At 40.5% G+C, this 16916-nt stretch overlaps 1 protein-coding gene across 3 annotated transcripts in view; it reads right to left on the bottom strand.

Annotated features, from left to right (window-relative positions):
• The window catches only part of Cfap36 (cilia and flagella associated protein 36), a 34618-nt gene that overhangs the window by 12288 nt on the left and 5414 nt on the right, over nt 1-16916 (bottom strand). For all 3 annotated transcript variants that reach the window (XR_008217403.1, XM_052734616.1, XM_052734615.1), the window contains exons 4-7: nt 10120-10234; nt 6203-6290; nt 3695-3746; nt 963-1065 (exon numbers count right to left, since the gene is read on the bottom strand). Coding sequence is in view for 2 of the 3 variants with exons in the window: in XM_052734616.1 (XP_052590576.1) it covers nt 963-1065; nt 3695-3746; nt 6203-6290; nt 10120-10234 (358 nt within the window). In the remaining variant the exon portion in view is untranslated. The remainder of the gene's footprint in view (nt 1-962; nt 1066-3694; nt 3747-6202; nt 6291-10119; nt 10235-16916) is intronic.

Here is a 16916-nt window from a genome sequence, read left to right as displayed (position 1 = left end):
ACATAATAAAAGTACAGAAGGGAACTTTTATAAATGTGTTTCTGTTCTATATCCCTGACCAGTTTTAACCAAGATTACAATTTCTTCAAAACCAATGAGTACTGTAAATAAACTAAGAAAAAGGGGAACTTTGACAATTGGACAAATGTCTACAATTCAAAAGCCAGATTAAAGGCCCCTGCCTGCAACCCCAGCACTCAGCAGGCTGAAGCAGTGGATCTCTGAGTTCAAGGCCAGCCAGTACAGAAGAAAATAGTATTTTTTTTTTTTTTTTTTTTTTTTTACTATTTTGCTATACTAGAGTCAGGAGGCACATTTCACTACTTAGGAGCTCAGAACACTTTTGAAGTTACTTTCTTGAATTTATTATTTGGAAAAAAAATGAAAGATAAGGAACATGATGTCTACCTCACATTCTTTATCTTTTCAATTGAGAAAAGATATGTGAAACCATAGAAACCTGTGAAAAAATAAAATGAAATCACGATCATGATTCAATTTCTGTTGCAGTTACCTGTTCTCCTATACAGTATAAGAAACTATTCAAGGTGGATGTGATACATACTGAACAAGTTCATCTGCTAGGATTTCGTTTAAGGACATAATAACTAAACATCTAGAGAAATTGGCTGTTCCTTATTTTCTAGTTTTAACTTAAGGTAATTTTTAAAAGTAATTTTCAATATTAACCCTCCAAGTTGAGCTTCCAGCTCACAAATACAAATGTTACTATATGCTATTGAAATTGTTTGTTACTCTCTGGGTTCCAAACTTCACTTAGAAATGTAGAAATGACATTCACTTTCAGCAGAGTATTTCTACCTGCAAACAAACTAAACTTGGAAAGAATTTTTAAGTTCCAAAGCCACTCAGTGTTCCAATGCTTTTGAGGGTTAAATGTGTTCTGGAGCAAACATACTCTCAGGGTTTATGCACTAAAGTGCAGTACACCTCAAGCTTACCTGAGGGTGGCTGTACAAAATGTTCACCATCCCCTTGGGAATTACTCAGTTTTGCAGCTTCAGTAGTATACACTGGTGGTTCTTCCATTTTAGCCTCTGATGACTTCAGGATTCCATAACACAATTTAAAAAAGGGAAAAAAATTAATGTTGACCAATCAATAGTTAAGGGATCCAAAGATGTTATTTAAAACATTACTATACACTCAACTAAATAATGAACAGGTTTTCCCAGAATTTTAAACATGTTAATAACATTTTATAGCTCCTAATTTTTTTCTTTCTTTATTACTTTTTATTTTTTGGTTTTTCAAGACAGGGTTTCTCTGTGTAAAAGCCCTGGCTGTCCTGGAACTCACTCTGTAGACCAGGCTAACCTCGAACGCACAGAGAACCTCCTGCCTCTGCCTCCCGAGTGCTGGGATTAAAGGTGTGTGCCACCATGCCCAGCTAGCTCCTACTTTATTATTATTATTATTATTACTATTATTTTACTTATTTTGATGTGTATTTTGCCTGCATGTATGTATGTACACTGCATGCATGCCTAGTGCCCACAGAGATTGGGAGCGGGCATCATAACCCCTGGAACTGGAGATTCGGACAGCTGTGAGACACTGTGTGAGTGCTGGAAACTGAACCTGGGTCCTCTGGAAGAATAGCAAGTACTCTTAACTGCTGAGCCATCTCTCCAGTTCCTATACCTCCTACTTTTTGAGGCAAGTAATATTCTGTTTCAAATAATGCAGTACTAATGATAACCAATGCAGTGGGAATTAAGATGTAGAAAGAACTATACTGAAAGCCATGGTTGCTATTTCAACATAATAAAGGGGTCAAAAAAACAAGGAAAGTAAAATTTTTCTCTTTTCTTTGAATACTGAAAACTAAGGGATTTATTTATTTGGTAGAGTGAACATAGATGAATGAGAAAGAACTCTGAACAGTCGAAGGAGCTTTGTGGTGGTCTCAATGAGAATGGCCCCCATAGGCTCCTGTCTGAATGCTTGGTTCCCACTTGGTGAACTGTTTAGGAAGAATTTGGAGGTGTGGCCTTGTTATGGAGGTGTGTCACTGGGTGGGGGAGGGGCTCTGAGGCTTCTGCCTGATGCCTAGGGATAAAATATAAGCTCGGCTACTGCTCCAGCACTGTGTCAATCTGCCTGCCTGCTGTCATGTTCCCCTCCATGATAGTTATGACTCTGAAACTGTAAACAAGGTCCCAATTAAATGCTCTTTTATAAGTTGCCTGGTTCATGGTGCCTCCTCGAAGCAATAGAGCAGTAATAAAGACTGTAACACAAATTCTAAATGGTCTTTTAATAAAAAATCCTGGTGCCAGATATTGGAGTAAATGCTGAAAGATAGCAAAGACGAAGGAAAAGGCCACTGCCACGTCTCACCTCTAGGACTCAGCCTGAAAAGCCTTTCTAGCCGAAAAGCTTTAGTTCCTGTCTCCTCACGCCTTATATACCTTTCTCCGCCAACCATATCACTTCCTTTTTAGTGCTGGGATTAAAGGCATGTGACTTCCAAGTATTGAGATTAACAGTGTGTGCACTGGGGTTCTTTCTGCAATGGGCAGTGTTAATGTAGAGGTGTGTAACTGGGTAAGTGACTGCTGAGTGCTCAGCCTGAAACGACATCTGTACCCACACTGCAACCCCACCCCAAGGCTCAAAGGGCCTCCTGGAAGGGGGGGGCAGAGAGGATGTAAGAACCAGAGGGTGGGAGGAGTGCTGCGGAGCCTGCCTCCAGACAGGACATGGCTGCTGCACCCCTGAACTCACAGCATCTGTGCCGCCTGTACAAGTCTTGCACAAAATCAAATCACTATTCCAGCATGCAGGAGGGAGAGGATGGGAGGCCCCAGCCCGAGCTGAGGAGCTACAGACAGTTAATGACTGCTAAGTGTCATTTCTCTTTTCCCAGTGGTGTAGAGATAAGGAGCCATGATTGAGAAAATAGCCCCACACCAATGCTCATGTAAACAACCCTAATTAAACTCAGTGGGTTATAAAACAGGCATGAAAGCAGGAGGGGGCTTCTTAGGAAGAGGCAATGGGGTGAATACAGTCAAAATACATTATATACATGGATGAAACTGTCAAATAAAAATAAGGAATTGTTAAAAAGAGGAGGATGGGAAGATGGCCCAGTTGGTAGTTACTGCCACATCACGTGGGGACCGGAGTGCTCAGATCCCTAGAACAGCACATATAAAAGCCAGTGGGCACGGCAGCTAACCTTTGATACCTGCAAACAAGATGGAGAGGGTATTCCCTGAGCAAACTGGCTAAGCAGCCAGATTAGCCAAAACAACAGAATCTGGATTCAGTAAGAGACCCTGCCTCTATAAAATGTGGAGAAATTGAGGGGCCACCTGACACTAACCTTGGGCGCGTGCGCACGTGCGCGTGCGCGCGCGCGCACGCGCACACACACACACACACACACACACACACGCACACGCACACGCACACGCACACACACGCATACATTCACACAAGGCACATCCAGTACCTGTTCCGACTAGAAGGAAAAGGTATTTTCCATCTTTTAAAAAAGGATAAAAAGTAAAATATAAATACTTTGACTTGCTAAGAGAATATGACTACTCTGAGGAGTTCTATAGAAACGTAAATGTTAACAGTAAAAGACAAGTGTAGACTCAGCAAGAACAGGGCGATGCCAACAGGATATACTTCTGCTGCATTTACGTCCTGCAAGCACCTGCTTTTTTCGTTTCCTTTCTTCCTCCTGGTCATATTCTTCTTTTGATTTTCTGAAATACAAGAAAGTTAAAAATAAATGTTTTGTTTTGTTTTTTGAGACAGGGTCTCATTATGTAGCCTTGGCTATCCTGGAACTCACTCTGTAGACCAGGCTGGCCTCCAACTCACAGAGATCAACCCTCTGCCTCCCAAGCACTGGGATTAAAGGTGTACACCACCCACCCAGCTAAAAAGTAAATTTCTTCATCATCAAAGAACAAATATGCAGCATGTTACCCTGACATTATTATAGTCTGGACAAGATGTTTCACCACAGAGACGTAGAACAATCATCTCTACAAACCTGCTCTACAGTCACCTGTAACAGGCAGCAAAATAGAGCTATTAATAGACTATATGGGTTTACCTAATGAACCCTAGTTGAACAACAATCAACAGATTTGAAATCCTAAACCTTTTTTTTTTTTTAAGTTAGCATACAAATGAGTGATCTAAACCCACATTTTAATGGCAAACTCCACAGGAAAGACACATTCTGGTCAGGAGTGGTGGGCAGATGCTTATAAATCCAATACTTGGAAGGTAGAGGCAGGAGGTTCAGGAATTTAAGGTCATCCTCAGCTACATAATGAATTCAAGGCCAGCCTGAACTATAGAAGATGCTGTTTCAAAAACAAAAACAAACTTTGAATCTCTCTGAAATGCTGTGGAATACTGCTTTTGTACACTGGTTTAATAAAATGCTGATTGGCCAGTAGCCAGGCAGGAAGTATAGGTGGGATAAGCAGAAAAGGAGAATTCTGGGAAGAGGAAGGCTTAGTCAGGAGACGCCAGCCTGCCATCTAGGGAGTAGCATGTAATGGCACACAGGTAAAGCCATGGAACACGTGGTGACATATAGATTAACAGAAATGGGCTGAGTTTAAGTATAAGAGCTAGTCAGTAGTTAGCCTGAGCTAATGACTGAGCAATTTTAATTAATATAAGCCTCTGTGTGTTTACTTGGGGGATGCGAGTAAGAGAGATTTGTACCAACCGCTAGCAGGCTGGGACACAGGAAATCTTCCGATTACATAGAAATGTTACCTCCTTCCTGACAGGACTGTTTTCCCTCATTCTGGCCTGTCCAGTGGCATCTGAGCTATCCTAATCAAGTTGTCCTGCTGCCTATCAATTTCTTTAAGCAGTTCAGAGTCAGTCTGACTAGGAAACAGCTGAGGCCAACTATCTTATATGTCCAAAGCTAAACTTTAGAAACTAAAAATCTAAAAGTACCAAAATTGGTTTGTGCTATGTCAGCCCCAGTGGGAAGAGCCTTAACCACCCTGATAAGAGTCAGGAACTAGCCACAGTAAGGGAAGAAGAAAGGTTGCAGGAGACACTTCTGGAAAGTTCCAGGGCAATCAGTCCAAATTACCAGTCCTCAACACAAATACCCTTCCCTTTGCACACATATGCCCCTGCCACAGGGCAGGATCTGGCAGTAAAGGGCTGTGTCCACCACCTACACTTCTGCCTCAGTCTCTACAACCACCCACATTCCCTAAAATTAGGCACTAAGCCTTGGAACTCCTGTCATAGTTTCCCACTAGGTCCATCTTTCTAAACAGTGACTACAGACTTCCTTTTCCTCTAAGTCAAGCACATTCTCACAGATTAAAAATTACATGCTACTATGGCTCCTCCCTTCCAAAGCTCCCACAGTAACCAGGAGTAATGGCTTCAAGCGGAAAATAATAGCTAACCTTTTTTTGGTTAAAGGGCGGCACACCTCATGCCAAGCATCTGGTTGAGATGGGAAGAAGTGATTGGCAAGATACTTACCTGAGATCAATACCTCCTACTGTCCTCCCTTGTAGGTTACCTGTCACTCCTCAGCTGGGCAGCTGGGGCAGATAGGTACAGATGCCCAGTCTCCAACTTTGCATGAGTGGCCTCTAATATTGAGACACAGCAGACAGGGAGAACTCTGCTCAGCTCAGGACACACTCTTCCCTTCCCTAATCTGTGGAGTCTATTGCAGCTTTTTTCCATTGGTGGCTAGTTCCTTCATCCTATGATAAAGGACGTGTGGGGTGAGGGGAGGGAAATCCTCTCAATTGGACTGATCCAGTATAAGTGATATGAAAATATTTTTCTACAATTAAATATAATACAAATTGGTCATCTAACAGGAAAATCCAAACTGCTCTAAAATAAACAGCTTTGCAAAGCACATCAACAGAATGCTCAAAAGGTCTTAAATTTGGTAATGTTTGGATTTCAGGTTTTCTGATTAGGGATGCTCAACCTATCTGTGATCTGTGCAAGTATTCCAAAATCTGAGACACTCCGGTCTTAAGCATTTGGATCAGGGATACTTTAGCTGTGTATACGTAGCTAAAAAATAAAAAAATAATTTTGTTAGTCCTGCTAGTTGGTCATATTTTCTAGTGAAAAGTTAATATCCATTCAGATCATATACAACACTACTAACATTTATTCAAAAGCAGTTGAAGCAGCTCACCTGAGGACCTCCCTCAGGATTTTCATCTCTTCCTGTTCAAGATCACTGACTACATCGGCGCCATCAGTTAAGCAGTCGGGTAACACACCTGTTCAAAACCAAACAGCACATGGAAGACCATCAACTCAACTGAAAACACTCACTTCTCACTGTTCTGGTTCATCAGGTATAAATTAGTTTACAACTTATGACTTAATTTTTTTTAAGCCTTATCTTTTTAATTATGTTCTGTTTTAACTTTCTCACATTTTAGGGACTAAGCCCCATAAAAACCAGTCACAATTTTAGCTAGAAGCATTTCACAGTAATAACTTGTATTGACTATCTAAAAAAAGAATGAGTGGGACAATGTGAAGCTCAGTGGTAGGACCTGTAACTAGCATGCACGAGCCCTGGGCTCAAGTCTCAGCACCAAAAAGAAAAGAAAAGCTGGAGTTATGGAACCATGGCTGTGCAGGTGAAGGCCCTTGCACCCAGCCTGATGACCTGAGTTTGAGTCCAGGGATCCACATAGTAGGAAGGAAACTCTAGAAGTTGTCTTTGACATCCACATGCACATCATGTCACTCATGCCCTATCTATCTATATATCTATCTATTACTATATATCTCTCACACAATTAATTAATTAAACAATTTAAAACAAAACTTGAAAGAAACTATCGAAATAAAAACAATAGATGTTATGGTCTTCCATTATCTCACATTATCTACTACTGATCTCACTGAGCCAGGGTTAATGAAATGCTTTTAAAGGTGAACTATAAGTGGGAAAGTTTACAAAACAAAATGGTGTTTTGTTAAAGGTCTCCATTTGAACTGCAATATTAGTGAAAGGGCCTGCTTACTATGTGCAATGATAGCATGTGCTGAACAGTGGGGGTATGAAGACCAATAACACTATCTCTGCCCTTGATGCATCTTTTCAGATATTGGCAATAGCTTTAAATCATGATTGTGCCAATTTCCACCCCTCACTCCCCCAACACAAATTCACAGGAAGAAATTTAACTGTTGGTTTAATTTACTTATATCTCCCTGATAAGGGAGGTTGGTAATGAGTGCTCTGTTCATGTCTATATTCTATAGCATTAGCAGAATGTACCTTTATTTTACCTTCCATTTCTTTATTCAAATGTGCAAAGTGGGATTCTGGATTAGCTTTAAAGTAGTTTTATTATTCTAATTCCCTTGATGCTAAACATTTTGGGCTAAACATTCTGTTGAGTTAATTGTAGTCATTTGTAAAGAACAAGCAGGAAGATGAATGCACCCTTCACCCATGAGAAGAGTTACACCTGTAAACACATCATCTGAAGTGTAATTTTGCTCAGTCAGAAGATATCAAATCATTCTCCTAGAAACTTTTCTAAGGAGAATTAAAAACAGGAACAACGCAACAGTATGAAATTCTTTCAAATTATCAAAATGCATTTTCTCCAAATTATTTGATCAGATACAAACAAGAATCAAGAAAGCCTTTGAATTTTTCTTACAAGAAATAAAATTCACCAGGTGGTGGTGGTGCATACCAGCACTCAGGAGGCAGAGGCAGGTGGATCTCTGAGTTCAATGCCAGCCTAGTCTACAGAGCAAGTTCCAGGACAGCCAGGGTTACAGGGAAACCCTGTCTCGGGAAAAAAAAAAAAGGGGGTGGGGTGGGGTGGTGGGGAAGGAAGGAAATTTCCAAACATCTTGCTTTGAGCACAATGTAAGTTCATAATTAAAGACTGCACTAAAAGTTTCAATGCATATGATAAATTTAACTTTAGACACAGGGCAAACTGCCCTATACTGTGTACTGACAGCAGTCATTATTCTATGTCATTCCTCTCTTCTCCAATAAATCCAAGTTCTGTGCAGTCATCCGGCAGCCATCACATAAAGGTCAGATGCTCCCTCCCCTCAGCAGAGTGGTACTTGATTGAGTCAAGCTATCACAATGATCTCATCCCCTTCCAGACAGTTTAAGAAAGGCCTGAGTGGAAGGCTCTTGGAGGGTTTGCACAAAATGTTATCTTGATAACAAAAAGAAAATCACACAGAAGGAAACATTCATTTCCTCACAAAACACTGAGTCTGCACTGGAAGCAGAAAAAAAGAAGCAGGGAATGTCAGAAATAAAAATGGCAAGTGTCAGCGGCCTTGAAGACATCACCGAGCCACTAGAGTAACCAATTCTGGGCCTGTCTCCCTCGGGAAGACTGCTCAATAGTTCTACATCAACTTGACACAAGCTAGAGTTATCTGAAAGGAAGGAACCTCAGTTGAGACGATGCCTCCATAAGGTACAGCTGTAGGGCAGTTTCTTAATTAGTGATTGATGGAGGAGGACCCAGCTCATTGTGGGTGGTGCCATCCCTGGGCTGGGTTCTAGAAAACAGGCTGAGCAAGCCACGGGAAGCAAGTCAGTAAGCAGTATTACTCCATGGCCTTTGCATCAGCTCCTGCCACTAGGTTCCTGCCCTGCTTGGGTTCCTGTCCTGACTTCCTTCAATGATGGACTATGATGCAGAAGTGTAAGCCTAGTAAACCCTTTCCTCCCCATGTTGCTTTGGTCATGGTGTTTCATCACAGCAACTGTAACCCTAACTAATAAAACACAGACTGTAATGTTTAACTGCTTATGTCATTTTCATTGGGGTATTCTATTACTGGCAATCTGAAGCATACAGCTTATATACAAGCTGCAGAAGTGTGTGTGTGTGTGTGTGTGTGTGTGTGTGTGTGTGTGTGTGTGTATAGATATGCCGCCAAACTGAAAAACTAGAGTCCGCTGGTCAAGCTCTCATTTCTTTTATCAAACCTTATCCTCTCAAAACAAGTTTTACAAACACAAAGCAATTATCTATCCCACAGACCAGATTAAAGCTAGTTTCAGGAATTTGAGAAGACTTTCCAGAATAAAGCACAGCAGTAAAACAAGAAAAAGAAGCTCTTCCAATTTTATCTACTTCAAAGGTAACCCATTGTATTGCGCTCTTCAGGGTCAGGGTGGTTTTCTGTCTTAACCACAGACAACTCTATGACCCACTGTAAAAAGCAGCTCAACTTTAAAGCACGGCTAAGCCAGTGGCTATTTAAAGAGTAAGGCTCAACTCACACAGACAATAAAAGATCTACAGCATTCTGATATTAGTCTCACAGCAACAGAAGCACTACTTGTTGGGGCTGGTAGGATGGCTCAGTGGGTAAAGGTGCTTGCCGCCAATCCTGATGACCTATGTTTGATTCCTAGGATCCACCCCAGAAAAGCCGTCTTCTGACCACATGTGCACCATGGCACATATGCACCCCCTCAAAATAAAAACAAGCCCTATTTATTGCACATTCCACACCCTTAAGGGTAAACAGCACAACTGAAATGCTGCTCCCATACCTTCGAGAAACAACCAAATGGCAAGTCTTGCTGCCAGATTAGTCAAGTACTGGTCCTTGTGGCCCAGGACCAGCAGCTCCAGCAACAGCTAGGAACCTGTCAAAGATGCAGGGGATCAGGTCCCACCCAAGACCCACTAGGGCATAAACTGGAGCCTGCCAGCTGACTCCAGTGCATACTGGAGTCTGAAAAACATTTCCTTCTAAGGTCTTAATTGTGACAAGCCAGAGGAGTAGTTCCCTGTCCTCAACAGTAACCATAGCCACTCAAAACACTAAACTAACACAATGGCCTGACAGAAAAGCAGGCCTCAAAAAACTAAAGCATCATTAAATTCTTGTCTTCTTCCATTGAAATGTCGCATGCCAAATTACTAAATTTACATCCTTAAATCTCTTACACTAGCCAAAGACTTTCAAATGTGAAATAATGCAGAAAAGGTAATTACATTTAAGACGGTTAGAATAATTATAAAACAAACAAACAAAAAAACCCAAACCCTGCACTTGGTACTCAGATTCCTAACTTCAACACTTTACCATTCCTCTCCTGGATTATTCGGATGGCTTGAAGCTGCATCTCAATGTTCTTCTGGACCATCATTGCTTTAAAGATAGTAAAATCCTCCGCTGCCAACACGGGCTGCAAAATGGCCTGTGGGAGGAAGTCTGCAGGTTAAATGAAGACTCAAGTTTGAAACTATTTGCCCCTCATTCAAATCACCATTTGCACTGAAAAGCAGCACATTAATTCATGCTGCATCAGTACCACGGTTAGAAGACTCAAGTGGACAATCTTAAGATAAAAAAACAGCGGGGTTTCACTACATAGCCCCAGCTGGCCTCAAACTCCTAATTCTCCTGCCTTAGCCTCCCAAGTGCTGGGTTGCAGGGTGTATAGCTATACCCTGCCAAGATTTTTTTAAAGCCTTTAAAATAGGGTTCTCAGAGCTAATTCACTCAACCCCTAGTCCCCCAGGGGTGAGACAGGCTGCCTCCTTTCCCAGCCAGTGTTAAATGGAAAACAACACAGCAGTCTGACTTGCTTTTCTACAGTTATCACCTCAGGATCTGGGCTTGTTTTCAGTGCAAATGGTACCTATCTGGTTTACATCCTATCTCCTGAAATTTATTTTGGGTTTAATAATTATTCAAGAACTATAAAACTGTCCCTTAATGAAAGTACCAAGTTAAGCCAGGTGGTGGTGGTGTACACCTTTAGTCCCAGGATCCAGGAGGCAGAGGTAACAGATCTCTGTGAGTTCAAGGCCTGTCAGGTCTACAGTGTGAGTTCCAGGACAGCCAGGGCTACACAGAGAAACCTTGTCTCAAAAGAAAAAAATTAAAAATTAAAAAAAAAAAACCCAAGAATGTACCAAGTTAAACTAACTGACAAAAAAATGGAGTCTTACAGGTAAAAAATTATATGTTAGAGACAGTTGGGAATTATGAAAAGTCAAAACCTAAAAGTATAATAAATGAAGACTGAAGTGGGACTGGAGCAGTGGCTCAGATGTTAAGAGCACTGTCCTTGCAAAGGACCCACATTCAATTCCCAGCACCCACATGGTGGCTCACAACCATCTCTGCAACTCTAGTCTTAGGGGATCTGATACCCTCTTCTTGCCTCTGAGGGCACCAGGCATACATGTGGTACACAGACACACAGGCAAAACACCCTTATTCATAAAATAAAAATAAATAAATGTTTAATATAATAAAGGTATCTACCATTAACATAACTATTTCACTAACTATTAGTAATGTTACATATAGCCAAGAACAAACCAATTTCCAATTAATTAGCAGAATAAGATTTGAAATGCATGGAAACCCAAAGGAAACACTCAGGTCTTATCTTACCAGAATTTAATTTCCAGCTCTATCTAAGATGAATGGAAAAGCTGGCCACACAAAACCATGCAGAGGTAACCAAGAGTGTGCTGTTTACTAGAAGGCAATGGCAATATTCTTACAAAGAACATCTTGACCAGAGCCTTCACCAAAGAATTCCACTTGAAAGGGATGAGCCCCTCCCCCAGCAACCAGCTCATACTCCAGATGTACAGCGGATCAAAAGGAAAGGCAAGAGCAGTTCTCAGTGACATCTACAGTGAGTGTGCTATACAGAAAAAGGTAGAGTACTTCCTTAAATTCTGTCTGGGTGATCAGGGGTCCCGGGGCAGCGGATGGCAAACATTAGCTTTGTACTGAAACAGTATGGGCAGCTTCTGTCTGAATCCCCTTTGGGGGTTATTCCACCACATAATAAGTCATGGGGCTTCCTGGCCTATTAATGACACTAAGTACTTTATCCTCACCAGCAAACCTTTAAAATGACATTGCTTCTCTGTTTTATTTTTGGCTTTTTGAGACAGGGTCTCACTCTGTAACCTATTGGCCTCAAACTCAATTGTAACCTCCTGAGACCGAGTATTGGGATTACAGGTGTGAGCCACAATACCCAACTATGGGCACTGCTATTTGTCAAACAAATTTTCTAGCAGCAAGTTCGAAATTGAACTTGTAATTGTGATCTTTGACCCCTCTTAATAAATCCAAGAAAGAATAATTATTAATAAAGCATATTCTTGAGCTCTGTTTCAGATATAAAAAATTACAATCTTTACAGGATGAGTGTCCACATACCTCCACAGATTCTTAAAACATTAAGGTTTCAGAAACATTGGCATATTAGAGAAGGAAAAGAGTCTTGATATCAAAAGCCTACCTCCAATATGACTATAGGAACCAGTAGCCCTGTGGCCCTGGATAGTATTTAATCCTCAGCATCAACAAAAATAACTCTAACATTTATATAATACTTCATGGAGTCTAAGATTCTAGAGATTAGTAAAATAGGCCATTTTTTTAATGTGTCACTTAGAAAAAACTACCAATTAAATAATAAGACTACCAATTACATAAAACATTCTTATTTTAAATGTTATGATATATTCTCTGGCTTCGAGAAATGGCTCAGCAGGTAAGAGGACCCAGACTCAATTCCAAACACCCACATAATGGCGTACAACCATCTGTAAGTCCAGTTCCAGTGGATCAACACCCTCTTCTGACATCTGCAGTCTCCACACATAAGGTACACAGACATACACACAAAATAAAAACTTTAAAAACCACTTTTGCTTCTGAATAAAACAAATATAGTAACAACTGTCTCACAGAGTATTAAATGAATTAAGTAAAATTTTATGATCTGAAAAGTAAATGTAAAAGTAATTGTTCTGTTCCTTTTTAAAGTTTTATTTTTATTATTTGTAATTATGTGTCTGTGTGTGAGTACAGGGATCCTTAAAGACTACAGAAGTAAGATCCCCCAGAGCTGGAACCACAGCTGGTTGTGAGCCACCTAATGGGAGTGCTGGGCACTGAATTCAGGTCTGAAAGAACAGGGTGTGCTCTTAACTGCTGAGCTACCTCTCCTGCCCCAGTGTTCTGGTTCTTTAAATACTTGGTGAAATTGATAAACTCTTGACCCAGCTAAGAAAAAGCCAGTCTGGGCTCTATAGTGAGTTTGAGGCCAGCCTAGACTACTCAAGACTCTATCTCAAGAAAACAAGCCAGGCGGTGGTGGCGCACGCCTTTAATCCCAGCACTTGGGAGGCAGAGGCAGGTGGATCTCTGTGAGTTCGAGGCCAGCTTGGGCTACAGAGTGAGTTCCAGGAAAGGCACAAACCCTGTCTTAAAAAACAAAAAAAGAAAGAAAGAAAGAAAGAAAGAAAGAAAGAAAGAAAGAAAGAAAGAAAGAAAGAAAGAAAGAAAGAAAGAAACCAAAAGTAAGCTAAATAAAAGTCAGTTATCATCATACTTAAGAACTCAGATGCTTTCCCATTATGATAAGATATAAAAATAAATAAAAGGGGTTGTCACTTATTGATCATAGAAAAGATAATGGAGACACACACAAACAACTCTGCCCACTAACTTGATGACCAGTTTGCCAAAACTCACACTGCGGTAATAAGGAATGACTAGATAAGTCTATTCATTACTAAAAGGTTAATCAGTGATTAATGACTGTACAAGACAGAAAATACAAAGTCAACATGGGTTTACAGGTAAAATCTACCTAACATTTGAGAGAGAAATTAGACTCCTTCTCTACAGTCTCTCCGAGAGTACTGAGGCAGAGAGAATACGTATTAACTCATTTCCTGAGGCCAATACTACCCTAATTCCAAAATCAGACAAAGACTTTAAAAGGAAAACTAAAGGAAGGTCAGAGATGCAAAAATGCCCAACAGAATTTTAGCAAATTTAGTTCAACAATGTATAAAAAGAATTACATAGCATAACAAACTGGAAATTTTTCCAATAATTCAAAGGGGATTCAGCATTTAAAAATAACTCACTATATCAGCTACCAACAGACTAGAGGCTACCATTTGACCCTATCAATAAACATAGAAAAGAGCCTTTGACAAAAATCTAATAAGCATTCACGTTTTAAAAACATAAAAAAAAAAAAAAAAAGCCAGGTGATCGTGGCGCACACCTTTAATCCCAGCACGTGAGGCACAGACAGGTGGATCTCTGTGAGTTCAAGGTCAGCCTGGTCTGCAGAGCAAGTTCTACACAGAGAAATCCTGTCTCAAAAAACAAACAAACATTTTTCAGCAAATGGGAATGAACAGGAATTTCCTCACCCTTGTAAAGATCATCTATTTTCAATTTTTTTAAAACGTATGTGTGTGTATGCCTGTGTAAGTTCATGTGTATCACACGCACACAGGTGCCTGTGGAGGCCCACAAGAAGATGGCTCATATCCCCTGCCGCTGGAGTTACAGACAGCTGTGAGCCACTCACTCTTTGTGAATGATATAGGAACCAAGCCTGGGTCCTCTGCAAAAGCAGTAAGTACTCTGAACTGCTGAGCTATCTCTCCAGGACCCAAGACAGCTATACAAGGGTTATTGGCGAATGCCTGTAACCCCAGCTCTTGGGAAGTACAGGCAGGACAATAAGGAGTTCAAGGCCAGTCTGGGCTACATAGTGGGTCTGAGATCAACCTAGGCTACTCAAGGGACAAGGATAAACAAAAACCACAGTTAAGGTCACACTTAAGAAACTAGAATCTTTCCCACTAAGATCAGCAATGAGGCCAAGATGACACCTCACAATTCCCACTCAACACAGTATACAAGTCCTAGCTAATGGAAGAAGTTGAGTTTTGGGTTTTGGGTTTTTTGTTTTGTTTTGTTTTACCAACTGGAAAGGAAATAAAAACTCCTTTTGCTTGGGGCTGGAGAGACGGCTCAGCAGTTAAGAGCACTTGCTGCTCTTCCAGAGGACCCAAGCTCAGTTTCCAGCATCCATCTATAACATCTGCAAACATCTGTAATCCAGCTCTAGGAGCTGGACACCTCAGCCTCTGAGTACACTTGAAGTGCACACATCCTCATGCAAAACACACACGCCTACACATAAAATAAAAAATTAAATCAAGGGCCTGGAGAGATGGCTCAGAGGTTAAGAGCACTGGCTGCTCTTCCAGAGGTCCTGAGTTCAATTCCCAGCAACCACATGGTGGCTCACAACCATCTACAGTGAGATCTGGTGCCCTCTTCTGGCATGCAGGCATACATGCAGGCAGAACACAGAACACTGTATACATAATAAATAAATAAAATCTTTAAAAAAAAAATTAAATCAAAAAGCTTTGTTCATAGATGACAACTGTAGAAAATATAAGGAAAAAAGTTATCTGTTTTGCAGTGTACCAACGATGAACAATTAGAATTTGAATTTCAAAACAGTAGCATTCATATTAACAACACAGAAAAGAAATGTGAAGAAACTAAACAGAATTATCGATATCAGGGCTTCTCAAACTTTCTCTACTTGCAAACTCTTTTCTTTTTTTTTTTTTGGTTTTTCGAGACAGGGTTTCTCTGTGTAGCTTTGTGCCTTTCCTGGAACTCACTTGGTAGACCAGGCTGGCCTCGAACTCACAGAGATCCGCCTGCCTCTGCCTCCTGAGTGCTGGGATTAAAGGTGTGTGCCACCACAGCCCGGCACAAACTCTTTTCAATATAAGATTTTAAGAAATGAAACATCTGTTCAATTTTCTGTAAACCTAAAATCGCTCTAAAATATTCTATTTTTTATCTTAATTAACATTCATATAGTAGTGTTTATCATTATGTATGCTTTGGGAAATTAAATGGAAATACTATATTATATAATATTCTCAATACTGCTAGTTACTAAAAATAAGCATAATTTTCTCAAATTATTATTACTATACAAGAAATGCTTCTACAATTATCAGTTTCCATCTGACAAAAGTAAAAGTTAAATCAACTAAAACATCAAAACAAAACAAATTTCTATTCTTTGCTATATTGAAGTCCCTGGCTTTTGCTGTATTAAACTTAGTTATAAACTATATACACTCACACACACACAAAAATAAAACCCACAAGTTTTACAAGTTCTACATAGCAGAAAAGCAAGCTGTTAAAAGGAGAGCTAGATAAAAGCACTCTCACAGAATCTGACAGCCTGAGTTTACTCCCTGGAGCCCACATGGTATGAGAGAGCTAACTCCACCAAGTTGTCTATGACCTCTACTCACACATGCGCATACACAAATGCAGAAGAAAAACTATCTGCTAGAGCCATGCTTCTCAACCTTCCTACACTGCGACCCTTTAATACAGTTCCTCATGTTGTGGTGATCCCAATCATAACATTATTTTCGTTTCTACTTCATAACTGTAATTTTGCTGTTATAAATCATAATGTAAATAATTTGATATGTGACCCCCAACAGGGTCATGACTCCCAGGTTGAGAACTGCTGTACTATAGGGATGCTCTTTTTCTTTTTGGTTTTGGTTTTTTCCAAGACAGCGTTTTCACTGTGTAACCTGGCTGTCCTGGAACTTACTCTGTAGACCAGGCTGGCCTTGAACTTACGAGATCCATCTGCCTCTACCTCCCGAGTGCTGGGATCAAGGTGTGTGCCACCACCACCTAACTGCTTTTTTTATTTTTAAGAGGGGTTGTTTTTCGTGTATGTGTGGGGGGGGGAGGTTAGGGGGGGTGTGGGTGGGTGTGGATGTGAGTGTGGATGTGAGTGTGGATGTGGGTGTGTGTATTTACTATTATAACACCTCACCTGATGTCCTGTTTGCCACTCTTGTGGCTTTAATACATCAGAATGCCAGGCCTAATGATGACAAAATAAGGCAAAAGTATTCTGCAAGTCTCCTTCAGTTCAATTCAATGAAAGCAGCAGCTAGTCTAGAGAATCAATACCAAACCAATGGAAACAAAAAATACCCCTAAACTACTCTTGCTTCTTGAGCTGG

The sequence above is a fragment of the Peromyscus californicus genome, unplaced genomic scaffold (assembly GCF_007827085.1).
Source record: "Peromyscus californicus insignis strain IS unplaced genomic scaffold, ASM782708v3 Scaffold_13__1_contigs__length_99412109, whole genome shotgun sequence".
Taxonomy (NCBI): domain Eukaryota; kingdom Metazoa; phylum Chordata; class Mammalia; order Rodentia; family Cricetidae; genus Peromyscus; species Peromyscus californicus.
This window is presented reverse-complemented; position numbering and strand designations above follow the sequence as displayed.